This window comes from Strongylocentrotus purpuratus, unplaced genomic scaffold, assembly GCF_000002235.5.
Source record: "Strongylocentrotus purpuratus isolate Spur 01 unplaced genomic scaffold, Spur_5.0 spur5_scaffold_18, whole genome shotgun sequence".
In the NCBI taxonomy this organism is placed as follows: Eukaryota; Metazoa; Echinodermata; class Echinoidea; order Camarodonta; family Strongylocentrotidae; genus Strongylocentrotus; species Strongylocentrotus purpuratus.
Genome location: NW_022145603.1, coordinates 1350527 through 1367139, shown reverse-complemented (window position 1 = coordinate 1367139; position 16613 = coordinate 1350527). Strand labels below are relative to the sequence as shown.

The 16613-nt window shown below is 33.8% G+C and overlaps 2 protein-coding genes across 2 annotated transcripts; both read left to right on the top strand.

Annotated features, from left to right (window-relative positions):
- Window positions 1-4175: 4175 nt before the first annotated feature.
- On the top strand, window positions 4176-5784 carry LOC115925459. The gene is made up of 4 exons (XM_030989344.1): window positions 4176-4278; window positions 4476-4586; window positions 5394-5504; window positions 5701-5784. The coding sequence occupies exons 1-4, from the start codon at window positions 4201-4203 to the stop codon at window positions 5782-5784; spliced, it is 384 nt and encodes a 127-aa protein (XP_030845204.1). The 5' UTR covers window positions 4176-4200.
- Window positions 5785-9116: 3332 nt separating this feature from the next.
- On the top strand, window positions 9117-16106 carry LOC115925458. Its single transcript, XM_030989343.1, has 11 exons — window positions 9117-9168; window positions 9369-9479; window positions 10594-10704; window positions 11506-11616; window positions 11814-11924; window positions 12726-12836; window positions 13034-13144; window positions 13951-14061; window positions 14259-14369; window positions 15176-15287; window positions 16096-16106. The coding sequence occupies exons 1-11, from the start codon at window positions 9142-9144 to the stop codon at window positions 16104-16106; spliced, it is 1038 nt and encodes a 345-aa protein (XP_030845203.1). The 5' UTR covers window positions 9117-9141.
- Window positions 16107-16613: the final 507 nt, after the last annotated feature.

Below are 16613 nucleotides of genomic sequence, written 5' to 3'. Positions count from 1 at the left end.
ACTACGTGTGAAGGTAAGCTAAAAAGTCGAATCAGAGAACATGCCTATATCACTCTATTAAACAGTTTTTTAGTATTGCAATGCCTCCTTGCTCTTCTTAAAAAAAATCAAGGTGAACAAGGAAAGAAACGGAGAAGACATGTAGTAATTGGAGAGGAAAATATTAGAAGTCTATTTTAAATTGAGAGTAACAGAAGTAAAAGTACGGCCACAAGAAGCGAGGGTGTCTTAAATGTTGGAGCTGTAATGAGAGACTATACTTCTTTTGATTTTAAGTGGACACATGGATAATAAGAGTGCATGGTCATTTAAGAGCAGTTTTCATATTGTATTTCCCACAACAATCTTTTTAAAATTAGGGGAAGTAAGAGTAGTTATTTCATCCTAATCATCAAGATTGATCTTTTTTATTTTAGGTGTCTTCAAACTTAGACCTTGCAAAGGACATTCTTTTCTCATCCCAAATAAAGATGTTATGTTTTCCTTTCCTTTTTTACCTTGCAGGAGCACATTGATGTTTATTCCAAAATTTGATTTGAACCAAAAAATATTTTCTATCTCATGCTAACGATTTTAAATGAATACGAATTTTAAAGGAGGGCCTTCAGTTAATTTATCTCATTTGATAACTTTTTAGTTGTTTTATACATGAACTAAACCGTTCCTCTACAGTCATTGCTTTGAATTTAAAAATATCAGATCATATTATATTTTCCTATTTTCCCCCAAATAATGAAAAATCTGTCAAAATGGGAATTTTTTTCTTTTCACTTTTATCACATTCTTTATCTTTGGAACTCATTTGGCACAGATACCGACGAATGTTTTGACGTTCCTTGTAAGAATGAAGGAGTTTGCACTGATGGAGACAACACCTTTACTTGTGTCTGTGCTGATGGCTGGACTGGGACTACGTGTGAGGGTAAGCCAAAAAGTCGAATCCGATAACATGCCTATACACACTCTATTAAACAGTTTTTTAGTATTGCAATGACTCCTTGCTCTTAAAAAAAGAGATCAAGGTGAACATGGAAAGAAATGGAGAAAACATCTAGTAATAGGAATTATTTTCTTTTCACTTTTATTGCATTCTTTATCTTTGGAACTCATTTGGCACAGATACCGACGAATGTTTTGCCGTTCCTTGTAAGAATGAAGGAGTTTGCACTGATGGAGACACACCTTTACTTGTGTCTGTGCTGATGGCTGGACTGGGACTACGTGTGAAGGTAAGCTAAAAGTCGAACCAGAGAACATGCCTATATACACTCTATAAACAGTTTTTAAGTATTGCAATGCCTCCTTGCTCTTCTTAAAAAAAAATCAAAGGTGAACAAGGAAAGAAACGGAGAGACATGTAGTAATTGGAGAGGAAAATCTTAGAAGTCTATTTTAAATTGAGAGTAAACAGAAGTAAAAGTACGGCCAAAAGAAGCGAGGGTGTCTTAAATGTTGGAGCTGTAATGAGAGAAACTATACTTCTTTTGATTTTAAGTAGACACATGGATAATAAGAGTGCATGGTCATTTAAAGAGCAGTTTTCATATTGTATTTCCCACAACAATCTTTTTAAAATTAGGGGAAGATAAGAGTAGTTAATTTCATCCTAATCATTAAGATTGATCTTTTTTATTTTAGGTGTCTTCAAACTTAGACCTTGCAAAGGACATTCTTTTCTCATCCCAAATGAAAGATGTTATGTTTTCCTTTCCTTTTTTACCTTGCAGGAGCACATTGATGTTTATTCCAAAATTTGATTTGAACCAAAAAATTTTTCTATCTCATGCTACGATTTTGAAATGAATACGAATTTTAAAGGAGGCCTTGAGTTAATTTATCTCATTTGATAACTTTTTAGTTGTTTTATACATGAACTAAACCGTTCCTCTACAGTCATTGCTTTGAATTTAAAATATCAGATCATATTATATTTTCCTATTTTTCCCCCAAATAATGAAAAATCTGTCAAAATGGGAATTTTTTTTTTTTACTTTTATCACATTCTTTATCTTTGGAACTCATTTGGCACAGATACCGACGAATGTTTTGACGTTCCTTGTAAGAATGAAGGAGTTTGCACTGATGGAGACAACACCTTTACTTGTGTCTGTGCTGATGGCTGGACTGGGACTACGTGTGAGGGTAAGCCAAAAAGTCGAATCCGATAACATGCCTATACACACTCTATTAACAGTTTTTTAGTATTGCAATGACTCCTTGCTCTTAAAAAGAGATCAAGGGTGAACATGGAAAGAAATGGAGAAAACATCTAGTAATAGGAATTATTTTCTTTTCACTTTTATTGCATTCTTTATCTTTGGAACTCATTTGGCACAGATACCGACGAATGTTTTGCCGTTCCTTGTAAGAATGAAGGAGTTTGCACTGATGGAGACAACACCTTTACTTGTGTCTGTGCTGATGGCTGGACTGGGACTACGTGTGTGAAGGTAAGCTAAAAAGTCGAACCAGAGAACATGCCTATATACACTCTATTAAACAGTTTTTAAGTATTGCAATGCCTCCTTGCTCTTCTTAAAAAAAAATCAAAGGTGAACAGGAAAGAAACGGAGAAGACATGTAGTAATTGGAGAGGAAAATCTTAGAAGTCTATTTTAAATTGAGAGTAAACAGAAGTAAAAGTACGGCCAAAAGAAGCGAGGGTATCTTAAATGTTGGAGCTGTAATGAGAGAAACTATACTTCTTTTGATTTTAAGTAGACACATGGATAATAAGAGTGCATGGTCATTTAAAGAGCAGTTTTCATATTGTATTCCCACAACAATCTTTTTAAAATTAGGGGAAGATAAGAGTAGTTAATTTCATCCTAATCATTAAGATTGATCTTTTTATTTTAGGTGTCTTCAAACTTAGACCTTGCAAAGGACATTCTTTTCTCATCCCAAATGAAAGATGTTATGTTTTCCTTTCCTTTTTTACCTTGCAGGAGCACATTGATGTTTATTCCAAAATTTGATTTGAACAAAAAATATTTTCTATCTCATGCTACGATTTTGAAATGAATACGAATTTAAAGGAGGCCTTCAGTTAATTTATCTCATTTGATAACTTTTTAGTTGTTTTATACATGAACTAAACCGTTCCTCTACAGTCATTGCTTTGAATTTAAAAATATCAGATCATATTATATTTTCCTATTTTCCCCCAAATAATGAAAAATCTGTCAAAATGGGAATTATTTTTCTTTTCACTTTTATCACATTCTTTATCTTTGGAACTCATTTGGCACAGATACCGACGAATGTTTTGACGTTCCTTGTAAGAATGAAGGAGTTTGCACTGATGGACCAAACACCTTTACTTGTGTCTTGTGCTGATGGCTGGACTGGGACAACGTGTGAAGGTAAGCTAAAAAGTCGAATCAGAGAACATGCCTATATACACTCTATTAACAGTTTTTTAGTATTGCAATGCTTCCTTGCTCTTCTTAAAAAAAAATCAAAGGTGAACAAGGAAAGAAACGGAGAAGACATGTAGTAATTGGAGAGGAAAATCTTAGAAGTCTATTTTAAATTGAGAGTAAACAGAAGTAAAAGTACGGCCAAAGAAGCGAGGGTGTCTTAAATGTTGGAGCTGTAATGAGAGAAACTATACTTCTTTTGATTTTAAGTGGAAACATGGATAATAAGAGTGCATGGTCATTTAAAGAGCAGTTTTCATATTGTATTTCCCACAACAATCTTTTTAAAATTAGGGGAAGATAAGAGTAGTTAATTTCATCCTAATCATCAAGATTGATCTTTTTTATTTTAGGTGTCTTCAAACTTAGACCTTGCAAAGGACATTCTTTTCTCATCCCAAATGAAAGATGTTATTTTTCCTTTCCTTTTTTACCTTGCAGGAGCACATTGATGTTTATTCCAAAATTTGATTTGAACCAAAAAATATTTTCTATCTCATGCTACGATTTTAAATGAATACGAATTTTAAAGGAGGCCTTCAGTTATTTATCTCATTTGATAACTTTTTAGTTGTTTTATACATGAACTAAACCGTTCCTCTACAGTCATTGCTTTGAATTTAAAAATATCAGATCATATTATATTTTCCTATTTTCCCCCAAATAATGAAAAATCTGTCAAAATGGGAATTTTTTTCTTTTCACTTTTATCACATTCTTTATCTTTGGAACTCATTTGGCACAGATACCGACGAATGTTTTGACGTTCCTTGTAAGAATGAAGGAGTTTGCACTGATGGAGACAACACCTTTACTTGTGTCTGTGCTGATGGCTGGACTGGGACTACGTGTGAGGGTAAGCCAAAAAGTCGAATCCGATAACATGCCTATACACACTCTATTAAACAGTTTTTTTAGTATTGCAATGACTCCTTGCTCTTAAAAAAAGAGATCAAGGGTGAACATGGAAAGAAATGGAGAACATCTAGTAATAGGAATTATTTTCTTTTCACTTTTATTGCATTCTTTATCTTTGGAACTCATTTGGCACAGATACCGACGAATGTTTTGCCGTTCCTTGTAAGAATGAAGGAGTTTGCACTGATGGAGACAACACCTTTACTTGTGTCTGTGCTGATGGCTGGACTGGGACTACGTGTGAAGGTAAGCTAAAAAGTCGAACCAGAGAACATGCCTATATACACTCTATTAAACAGTTTTTAAGTATTGCAATGCCTCCTTGCTCTTCTTAAAAAAAAATCAAAGGTGAACAAGGAAAGAAACGGAGAAGACATGTAGTAATTGGAGAGGAAAATCTTAGAAGTCTATTTTAAATTGAGAGTAAACAGAAGTAAAAGTACGGCCAAAAGAAGCGAGGGTATCTTAAATGTTGGAGCTGTAATGAGAGAAACTATACTTCTTTTGATTTTAAGTAGACACATGGATAATAAGAGTGCATGGTCATTTAAAGAGCAGTTTTCATATTGTATTTCCCACAACAATCTTTTTAAAATTAGGGGAAGATAAGAGTAGTTAATTTCATCCTAATCATTAAGATTGATCTTTTTTATTTTAGGTGTCTTCAACTTAGACCTTGCAAAGGACATTCTTTTCTCATCCCAAATGAAAGATGTTATGTTTTCCCTTTCCTTTTTTACCTTGCAGGAGCACATTGATGTTTATTCCAAAATTTGATTTGAACCAAAAAATATTTTCTATCTCATGCTACGATTTTGAAATGAATACGAATTTTAAAGGAGGCCTTCAGTTAATTTATCTCATTTGATAACTTTTTAGTTGTTTTATACATGAACTAAACCGTTCCTCTACAGTCATTGCTTTGAATTTAAAAATATCAGATCATATTATATTTTCCTATTTTCCCCCAAATAATGAAAAATCTGTCAAAATGGGAATTTTTTTCTTTTCACTTTTATCACATTCTTTATCTTTGGAACTCATTTGGCACAGATACCGACGAATGTTTTGACGTTCCTTGTAAGAATGAAGGAGTTTGCACTGATGGAGACAACACCTTTACTTGTGTCTGTGCTGATGGCTGGACTGGGACTACGTGTGAGGGTAAGCCAAAAAGTCGAATCCGATAACATGCCTATACACACTCTATTAACAGTTTTTTAGTATTGCAATGACTCCTTGCTCTTAAAAAAGAGATCAAGGGTGAACATGGAAAGAAATGGAGAAAACATCTAGTAATAGGAATTATTTTCTTTTCACTTTTATTGCATTCTTTATCTTTGGAACTCATTTGGCACAGATACCGACGAATGTTTTGCCGTTCCTTGTAAGAATGAAGGAGTTTGCACTGATGGAGACAACCCTTTACTTGTGTCTGTGCTGATGGCTGGACTGGGACTACGTGTGAAGGTAAGCTAAAAAGTCGAATCAGAAACATGCCTATATACACTCTATTAAACAGTTTTTAAGTATTGCAATGCCTCCTTGCTCTTCTTAAAAAAAAATCAAAGGTGAACAAGGAAAGAAACGGAGAAGACATGTAGTAATTGGAGAGGAAAATCTTAGAAGTCTATTTTAAATTGAGAGTAAACAGAAGTAAAAGTACGGCCAAAAGAAGCGAGGGTATCTTAAATGTTGGAGCTGTAATGAGAGAAACTATACTTCTTTTGATTTTAAGTAGACACATGGATAATAAGAGTGCATGGTCATTTAAAGAGCAGTTTTCATATTGTATTTCCCACAACAATCTTTTTAAAATTAGGGGAAGATAAGAGTAGTTAATTTCATCCTAATCATTAAGATTGATCTTTTTTATTTTAGGTGTCTTCAAACTTAGACCTTGCAAAGGACATTCTTTTCTCATCCCAAATGAAAGATGTTATGTTTTCCTTTCCTTTTTTACCTTGCAGGAGCACATTGATGTTTATTCCAAATTTGATTTGAACCAAAAAATATTTTCTATCTCATGCTACGATTTTGAAATGAATACGAATTTTAAAGGAGGCCTTCAGTTAATTTATCTCATTTGATAACTTTTTAGTTGTTTTTACATGAACTAAACCGTTCCTCTACAGTCATTGCTTTGAATTTAAAAATATCAGATCATATTATATTTTCCTATTTTCCCCCAAATAATGAAAAATCTGTCAAAATGGGAATTTTTTTCTTTTCACTTTTATCACATTCTTTATCTTTGGAACTCATTTGGCACAGATACCGACGAATGTTTTGACGTTCCTTGTAAGAATGAAGGAGTTTGCACTGATGGAGACAACACCTTTACTTGTGTCTGTGCTGATGGCTGGACTGGGACTACGTGTGAGGGTAAGCCAAAAAGTCGAATCCGATAACATGCCTATACACACTCTATAAACAGTTTTTTAGTATTGCAATGACTCCTTGCTCTTAAAAAAAGAGATCAGGGTGAACATGGAAAGAAATGGAGAAAACATCTAGTAATAGGAATTATTTTCTTTCACTTTTATTGCATTCTTTATCTTTGGAACTCATTTGGCACAGATACCGACGAATGTTTTGCCGTTCCTTGTAAGAATGAAGGAGTTTGCACTGATGGAGACAACACCTTTACTTGTGTCTGTGCTGATGGCTGGACTGGGACTACGTGTGAATGTAAGCTAAAAAGTCGAACAGAGAACATGCCTATATACACTCTATTAAACAGTTTTTAAGTATTGCAATGCCTCCTTGCTCTTCTTAAAAGAAATCAAAGGTGAACAAGGAAAGAAACGGAGAAGACATGTAGTAATTGGAGAGGAAAATCTTAGAAGTCTATTTTAAATTGAGGGTAAACAGAAGTAAAAGTACGGCCAAAAGAAGCGAGGGTATCTTAAATGTTGGAGCTGTAATGAGAGAAACTATACTTCTTTTGATTTTAAGTAGACACATGGATAATAAGAGTGCATGGTCATTTAAAGAGCAGTTTTCATATTGTATTTCCCACAACAATCTTTTTAAAATTAGGGGAAGATAAGAGTAGTTAATTTCATCCTAATCATTAAGATTGATCTTTTTTATTTTAGGTGTCTTCAAACTTAGACCTTGCAAAGGACATTCTTTCTCATCCCAAATGAAAGATGTTATGTTTTCCTTTCCTTTTTTACCTTGCAGGAGCACATTGATGTTTATTCCAAAATTTGATTTGAACCAAAAAATATTTTCTATCTCATGCTACGATTTTGAAATGAATACGAATTTTAAAGGAGGCCTTCAGTTAATTTATCTCATTTGATAACTTTTTAGTTGTTTTATACATGAACTAAACCGTTCCTCTACAGTCATTGCTTTGAATTTAAAAATATCAGATCATATTATATTTTCCTATTTTCCCCCAAATAATGAAAAATCTGTCAAAATGGGAATTATTTTCTTTTCACTTTTATCACATTCTTTATCTTTGGAACTCATTTGGCACAGATACCGACGAATGTTTTGACGTTCCTTGTAAGAATGAAGGAGTTTGCACTGATGGAGACAACACCTTTACTTGTGTCTGTGCTGATGGCTGGACTGGGACTACGTGTGAGGGTAAGCCAAAAAGTCGAATCCGATAACATGCCTATACACACTCTATTAACAGTTTTTTAGTATTGCAATGACTCCTTGCTCTTAAAAAAGAGATCAAGGGTGAACATGGAAAGAAATGGAGAAAACATCTAGTAATAGGAATTATTTTCTTTTCACTTTTATTGCATTCTTTATCTTTGGAACTCATTTGGCACAGATACCGACGAATGTTTTGCCGTTCCTTGTAAGAATGAAGGAGTTTGCACTGATGGAGACAACACCTTTACTTGTGTCTGTGCTGATGGCTGGACTGGGACTACGTGTGAAGGTAAGCTAAAAAGTCGAACCAGAGAACATGCCTATATACACTCTATTAAACAGTTTTTAAGTATTGCAATGCCTCCTTGCTCTTCTTAAAAAAAATCAAAGGTGAACAAGGAAAGAAACGGAGAAGACATGTAGTAATTGGAGAGGAAAATCTTAGAAGTCTATTTTAAATTGAGAGTAAACAGAAGTAAAAGTACGGCCAAAAGAAGCGAGGGTATCTTAAATGTTGGAGCTGTAATGAGAGAAACTATACTTCTTTTGATTTTAAGTAGACACATGGATAATAAGAGTGCATGGTCATTTAAAGAGCAGTTTTCATATTGTATTTCCCACAACAATCTTTTTAAAATTAGGGGAAGATAAGAGTAGTTAATTTCATCCTAATCATTAAGATTGATCTTTTTTATTTTAGGTGTCTTCAAACTTAGACCTTGCAAAGGACATTCTTTTCTCATCCCAAATGAAAGATGTTATGTTTTCCTTTCCTTTTTTACCTTGCAGGAGCACATTGATGTTTATTCCAAAATTTGATTTGAACCAAAAAATATTTTCTATCTCATGCTACGATTTTGAAATGACTACGAATTTTAAAGGAGGCCTTCAGTTAATTTATCTCATTTGATAACTTTTTAGTTGTTTTATACATAAACTAAACCGTTCCTCTACAGTCATTGCTTTGAATTTAAAAATATCAGATCATATTATATTTTCCTATTTTCCCCCAATAATGAAAAATCTGTCAAAATGGGAATTATTTTCTTTTCACTTTTATCACATTCTTTATCTTTGGAACTCATTTGGCACAGATACCGACGAATGTTTTGACGTTCCTTGTAAGAATGAAGGAGTTTGCACTGATGAGACAACACCTTTACTTGTGTCTGTGCTGATGGCTGGACTGGGACTACGTGTGAGGGTAAGCCAAAAAGTCGAATCCGATAACATGCCTATACACACTCTATTAAACAGTTTTTTTAGTATTGCAATGACTCCTTGCTCTTAAAAAAAGAGATCAAGGGTGAACATGGAAAGAAATGGAGAAAACATCTAGTAATAGGAATTATTTTCTTTTTCACTTTTATTGCATTCTTTATCTTTGGAACTCATTTGGCACAGATACCGACGAATGTTTTGCCGTTCCTTGTAAGAATGAAGGAGTTTGCACTGATGGAGACAACACCTTTACTTGTGTCTGTGCTGATGGCTGGACTGGGACTACGTGTGAAGGTAAGCTAAAAAGTCGAACCAGAGAACATGCCTATATACACTCTATTAAACAGTTTTTAAGTATTGCAATGCCTCCTTGCTCTTCTTAAAAAGAAATCAAAGGTGAACAAGGAAAGAAACGGAGAAGACATGTAGTAATTGGAGAGGAAAATCTTAGAAGTCTATTTTAAATTGAGAGTAAACAGAAGTAAAAGTACGGCCAAAAGAAGCGAGGGTATCTTAAATGTTGGAGCTGTAATGAGAGAAACTATACTTCTTTTGATTTTAAGTAGACACATGGATAATAAGAGTGCATGGTCATTTAAAGAGCAGTTTTCATATTGTATTTCCCACAACAATCTTTTTAAAATTAGGGGAAGATAAGAGTAGTTAATTTCATCCTAATCATTAAGATTGATCTTTTTTATTTTAGGTGTCTTCAAACTTAGACCTTGCAAAGGACATTCTTTTCTCATCCCAAATGAAAGATGTTATGTTTTCCTTTCCTTTTTTACCTTGCAGGAGCACATTGATGTTTATTCCAAATTTGATTTGAACCAAAAAATATTTTCTATCTCATGCTACGATTTTGAAATGAATACGAATTTTAAAGGAGGCCTTCAGTTAATTTATCTCATTTGATAACTTTTTAGTTGTTTTATACATAACTAAACCGTTCCTCTACAGTCATTGCTTTGAATTTAAAAATATCAGATCATATTATATTTTCCTATTTTCCCCCAAATAATGAAAAATCTGTCAAAATGGGAATTTTTTTCTTTTCACTTTTATCACATTCTTTATCTTTGGAACTCATTTGGCACAGATACCGACGAATGTTTTGACGTTCCTTGTAAGAATGAAGGAGTTTGCACTGATGGAGACACACACCTTTACTTGTGTCTGTGCTGATGGCTGGACTGGGACTACGTGTGAGGGTAAGCCAAAAAGTCGAATCCGATAACATGCCTATACACACTCTATTAAACAGTTTTTTAGTATTGCAATGACTCCTTGCTCTTAAAAAAGAGATCAAGGGTGAACATGGAAAGAAATGGAGAAAACATCTAGTAATAGGAATTATTTTCTTTTCACTTTTATTGCATTCTTTATCTTTGGAACTCATTTGGCACAGATACCGACGAATGTTTTGCCGTTCCTTGTAAGAATGAAGGAGTTTGCACTGATGGAGACAACACCTTTACTTGTGTCTGTGCTGATGGCTGGACTGGGACTACGTGTGAAGGTAAGCTAAAAGTCGAACCAGAGAACATGCCTATATACACTCTATTAAACAGTTTTTAAGTATTGCAATGCCTCCTTGCTCTTCTTAAAAAAAATCAAAGGTGAACAAGGAAAGAAACGGAGAAGACATGTAGTAATTGGAGAGGAAAATCTTAGAAGTCTATTTTAAATTGAGAGTAAACAGAAGTAAAAGTACGGCCAAAAGAAGCGAGGGTATCTTAAATGTTGGAGCTGTAATGAGAGAAACTATACTTCTTTTGATTTTAAGTAGACACATGGATAATAAGAGTGCATGGTCATTTAAAGAGCAGTTTTCATATTGTATTTCCCACAACAATCTTTTAAAATTAGGGGAAGATAAGAGTAGTTAATTTCATCCTAATCATTAAGATTGATCTTTTTTATTTTAGGTGTCTTCAAACTTAGACCTTGCAAAGGACATTCTTTTCTCATCCCAAATGAAAGATGTTATGTTTTCCTTTCCTTTTTTACCTTGCAGGAGCACACTGATGTTTATTCCAAAATTTGATTTGAACCAAAAATATTTTCTATCTCATGCTACGATTTTGAAATGAATACGAATTTTAAAGGAGGCCTTCAGTTAATTTATCTCATTTGATAACTTTTTAGTTGTTTTATACATAAACTAAACCGTTCCTCTACAGTCATTGCTTTGAATTTAAAATATCAGATCATATTATATTTTCCTATTTTCCCCCAAATATGAAAAATCTGTCAAAATGGGAATTTTTTTCTTTTCACTTTTATCACATTCTTTATCTTTGGAACTCATTTGGCACAGATACCGACGAATGTTTTGACGTTCCTTGTAAGAATGAAGGAGTTTGCACTGATGGAGACAACACCTTTACTTGTGTCTGTGCTGATGGCTGGACTGGGACTACGTGTGAGGGTAAGCCAAAAAGTCGAATCCGATAACATGCCTATACACACTCTATTAACAGTTTTTTAGTATTGCAATGACTCCTTGCTCTTAAAAAAAGAGATCAAGGGTGAACATGGAAAGAAATGGAGAAAACATCTAGTAATAGGAATTATTTTCTTTTCACTTTTATTGCATTCTTTATCTTTGGAACTCATTTGGCACAGATACCGACGAATGTTTTGCCGTTCCTTGTAAGAATGAAGGAGTTTGCACTGATGGAGACAACACCTTTACTTGTGTCTGTGCTGATGGCTGGACTGGGACTACGTGTGAAGGTAAGCTAAAAAGTCGAACCAGAGAACATGCCTATATACACTCTATTAAACAGTTTTTAAGTATTGCAATGCCTCCTTGCTCTTCTTAAAAAAAATCAAAGGTGAACAAGGAAAGAAACGGAGAAGACATGTAGTAATTGGAGAGGAAAATCTTAGAAGTCTATTTTAAATTGAGAGTAAACAGAAGTAAAAGTACGGCCAAAAGAAGCGAGGGTATCTTAAATGTTGGAGCTGTAATGAGAGAAACTATACTTCTTTTGATTTTAAGTAGACACATGGATAATAAGAGTGCATGGTCATTTAAAGAGCAGTTTTCATATTGTATTTCCCACAACAATCTTTTAAAATTAGGGGAAGATAAGTAGTTAATTTCATCCTAATCATTAAGATTGATCTTTTTTATTTTAGGTGTCTTCAAACTTAGACCTTGCAAAGGACATTCTTTTCTCATCCCAAATGAAAGATGTTATGTTTTCCTTTCCTTTTTTACCTTGCAGGAGCACACTGATGTTTATTCCAAAATTTGATTTGAACCAAAAAATATTTTCTATCTCATGCTACGATTTTGAAATGAATACGAATTTTAAAGGAGGCCTTCAGTTAATTTATCTCATTTGATAACTTTTTAGTTGTTTTATACATAAACTAACCGTTCCTCTACAGTCATTGCTTTGAATTTAAAAATATCAGATCATATTATATTTTCCTATTTTCCCCCAAATAATGAAAAATCTGTCAAAATGGGAATTTTTTTCTTTTCACTTTTATCACATTCTTTATCTTGGAACTCATTTGGCACAGATACCGACGAATGTTTTGACGTTCCTTGTAAGAATGAAGGAGTTTGCACTGATGGAGACAACACCTTTACTTGTGTCTGTGCTGATGGCTGGACTGGGACTACGTGTGAGGGTAAGCCAAAAAGTCGAATCCGATAACATGCCTATACACACTCTATTAACAGTTTTTTAGTATTGCAATGACTCCTTGCTCTTAAAAAAAGAGATCAAGGGTGAACATGGAAAGAAATGGAGAAAACATCTAGTAATAGGAATTATTTTCTTTTCACTTTTATTGCATTCTTTATCTTTGGAACTCATTTGGCACAGATACCGACGAATGTTTTGCCGTTCCTTGTAAGAATGAAGGAGTTTGCACTGATGGAGACAACACCTTTACTTGTGTCTGTGCTGATGGCTGGACTGGGACTACGTGTGAAGGTAAGCTAAAAAGTCGAACCAGAGAACATGCCTATATACACTCTATTAAACAGTTTTTAGTATTGCAATGCCTCCTTGCTCTTCTTAAAAAGAAATCAAAGGTGAACAAGGAAAGAAACGGAGAAGACATGTAGTAATTGGAGAGGAAAATCTTAGAAGTCTATTTTAAATTGAGAGTAAACAGAAGTAAAAGTACGGCCAAAAGAAGCGAGGGTATCTTAAATGTTGGAGCTGTAATGAGAGAAACTATACTTCTTTTGATTTTAAGTAGACACATGGATAATAAGAGTGCATGGTCATTTAAAGAGCAGTTTTCATATTGTATTTCCCACAACAATCTTTTTAAAATTAGGGGAAGATAAGAGTAGTTAATTTCATCCTAATCATTAAGATTGATCTTTTTTATTTTAGGTGTCTTCAAACTTAGACCTTGCAAAGGACATTCTTTTCTCATCCCAAATGAAAGATGTTATGTTTTCCTTTCCTTTTTTACCTTGCAGGAGCACATTGATGTTTATTCCAAAATTTGATTTGAACCAAAAAATATTTTCTATCTCATGCTACGATTTTGAAATGACTACGAATTTTAAAGGAGGCCTTCAGTTAATTTATCTCATTTGATAACTTTTTAGTTGTTTTATACATAAACTAAACCGTTCCTCTACAGTCATTGCTTTGAATTTAAAAATATCAGATCATATTATATTTTCCTATTTTCCCCCAAATAATGAAAAATCTGTCAAAATGGGAATTATTTTCTTTTCACTTTTATCACATTCTTTATCTTTGGAACTCATTTGGCACAGATACCGACGAATGTTTTGACGTTCCTTGTAAGAATGAAGGAGTTTGCACTGATGGAGACAACACCTTTACTTGTGTCTGTGCTGATGGCTGGACTGGGACTACGTGTGAGGGTAAGCCAAAAAGTCGAATCCGATAACATGCCTATACACACTCTATTAAACAGTTTTTTAGTATTGCAATGACTCCTTGCTCTTAAAAAAAGAGATCAAGGGTGAACATGGAAAGAAATTGAGAAAACATCTAGTAATGGAATTATTTTCTTTTTACTTTTATCGCATTCTTTATCTTTGGAACTCATTTGGCACAGATACCGACGAATGTTTTGCCGTTCCTTGTAAGAATGAAGGAGTTTGCACTGATGGAGACAACACCTTTACTTGTGTCTGTGCTGATGGCTGGACTGGGACTACGTGTGAAGGTAAGCTAAAAATTCGAATCAGAGAACATGCCTATATACACTCTATTAAACAGTTTTTTAGTATTGCAATGCCTCCTTGCTCTTCTTAAAAAAAATCAAAGGTGAACAAGGAAAGAAACAGAGAAGACATGTAGTAATTGGAGAGGAAAATCTTAGAAGTCTATTTTAAATTGAGAGTAAACAGAAGTAAAAGTACGGCCAAAAGAAGCGAGGGTATCTTAAATGTTGGAGCTGTAATGAGAGAAACTATACTTCTTTTGATTTTAAGTAGACACATGGATAATAAGAGTGCATGGTCATTTAAAGAGCAGTTTTCATGTTGTATTTCCCACAACAATCTTTTTAAAATTAGGGGAAGATAAGAGTAGCTAATTTCATCCTAATCATCAAGATTGATCTTTTTTATTTTAGGTGTCTTTAAACTTAGACCTTGCAAAGGACATTCTTTTCTCATCCCAAATGAAAGATGTTATGTTTTCCTTTCCTTTTTTACCTTGCAGGAGCACATTGATGTTTATTCCAAAATTTGATTTGAACCAAAAAATATTTTCTATCTCATGCTACGATTTTGAAATGAATACGAATTTTAAAGGAGGCCTTCAGTTAATTTATCTCATTTGATAACTTTTTAGTTGTTTTATACATGAACTAAACTGTTCCTCTACAGTCATTGCTTTGAATTTAAAAATATGAGATCATATTATATTTTCCTATTTTCCCCCAAATAATGAAAAATCTGTCAAAATGGGAATTATTTTCTTTTCACTTTTATCACATTCTTTATCTTTGGAACTCATTTGGCACAGATACCGACGAATGTTTTGCCGTTCCTTGTAAGAATGAAGGAGTTTGCACTGATGGAGACAACACCTTTACTTGTGTCTGTGCTGATGGCTGGACTGGGGACTACGTGTGAGGGTAAGCTAAAAAGTCGAATCCGATAACATGCCTATACACACTCTATTAAACAGTTTTTTAGTATTGCAATGACTCCTTGCTCTTAAAAAAGAGATCAAGGGTGAACATGGAAAGAATTGAGAAAACATCTAGTAATGGGAATTATTTTCTTTTTACTTTTATCGCATTCTTTATCTTTGGAACTCATTTGGCACAGATACCGACGAATGTTTTGCCGTTCCTTGTAAGAATGAAGGAGTTTGCACTGATGGAGACAACACCTTTACTTGTGTCTGTGCTGATGGCTGGACTGGGACTACGTGTGAAGGTAAGCTAAAAAGTCGAATCAGAGAACATGCCTATATACACTCTATTAAACAGTTTTTTAGTATTGCAATGCCTCCTTGCTCTTCTTAAAAAAAAATCAAAGGTGAACAAGGAAAGAAACGGAGAAGACATGTAGTAATTGGAGAGGAAAATCTTAGAAGTCTATTTTAAATTGAGAGTAAACAGAAGTAAAAGTACGGCCAAAAGAAGCGAGGGTATCTTAAATGTTGGAGCTGTAATGAGAGAAACTATACTTCTTTTGATTTTAAGTAGACACATGGATAATAAGAGTGCATGGTCATTTAAAGAGCAGTTTTCATATTGTATTTCCCACAACAATCTTTTTAAAATTAGGGGAAGATAAGAGTAGTTAATTTCATCCTAATCATTAAGATTGATCTTTTTTATTTTAGGTGTCTTCAAACTTAGACCTTGCAAAGGACATTCTTTTCTCATCCCAAATGAAAGATTTTATGTTTTCCTTTCCTTTTTTACCTTGCAGGAGCACATTGATGTTTATTCCAAAATTTGATTTGAACCAAAAAATATTTTCTATCTCATGCTACGATTTTGAAATGAATACGAATTTTAAAGGAGGCCTTCAGTTAATTTATCTCATTTGATAACTTTTTAGTTGTTTTATACATAACTAAACCGTTCCTCTACAGTCATTGCTTTGAATTTAAAAATATCAGATCATATTATATTTTCCTATTTTCCCCCAAATAATGAAAAATCTGTCAAAATGGGAATTTTTTTCTTTTCACTTTTATCACATTCTTTATCTTTGGAACTCATTTGGCACAGATACCGACGAATGTTTTGACGTTCCTTGTAAGAATGAAGGAGTTTGCACTGATGGAGACAACACCTTTACTTGTGTCTGTGCTGATGGCTGGACTGGGACTACGTGTGAGGGTAAGCCAAAAAGTCGAATCCGATAACATGCCTATACACACTCTATTAAACAGTTTTTTAGTATTGCAATGACTCCTTGCTCTTAAAAAAGAGATCAAGGGT

What these genes read in the sequence shown, in the direction of transcription:
- LOC115925459 (XM_030989344.1), top strand. Translation starts at nt 4,201, where the DNA reads ATGAAGGAGTTTGCACTGATGGAGACAACACCTTTACTTGTGTCTGTG. An exon ending in GACTGGGACTACGTGTGAGG is followed by an intron (nt 4,279 to 4,475) that starts GTAAGCCAAAAA and finishes CATTTGGCACAG; the next exon opens with ATACCGACGAATGTTTTGCC. An exon ending in GACTGGGACTACGTGTGAAG is followed by an intron (nt 4,587 to 5,393) that starts GTAAGCTAAAAA and finishes CATTTGGCACAG; the next exon opens with ATACCGACGAATGTTTTGAC.
- LOC115925458 (XM_030989343.1), top strand. Translation starts at nt 9,142, where the DNA reads ATGGCTGGACTGGGACTACGTGTGAGG. An exon ending in GACTGGGACTACGTGTGAGG is followed by an intron (nt 9,169 to 9,368) that starts GTAAGCCAAAAA and finishes CATTTGGCACAG; the next exon opens with ATACCGACGAATGTTTTGCC. An exon ending in GACTGGGACTACGTGTGAAG is followed by an intron (nt 11,925 to 12,725) that starts GTAAGCTAAAAA and finishes CATTTGGCACAG; the next exon opens with ATACCGACGAATGTTTTGAC.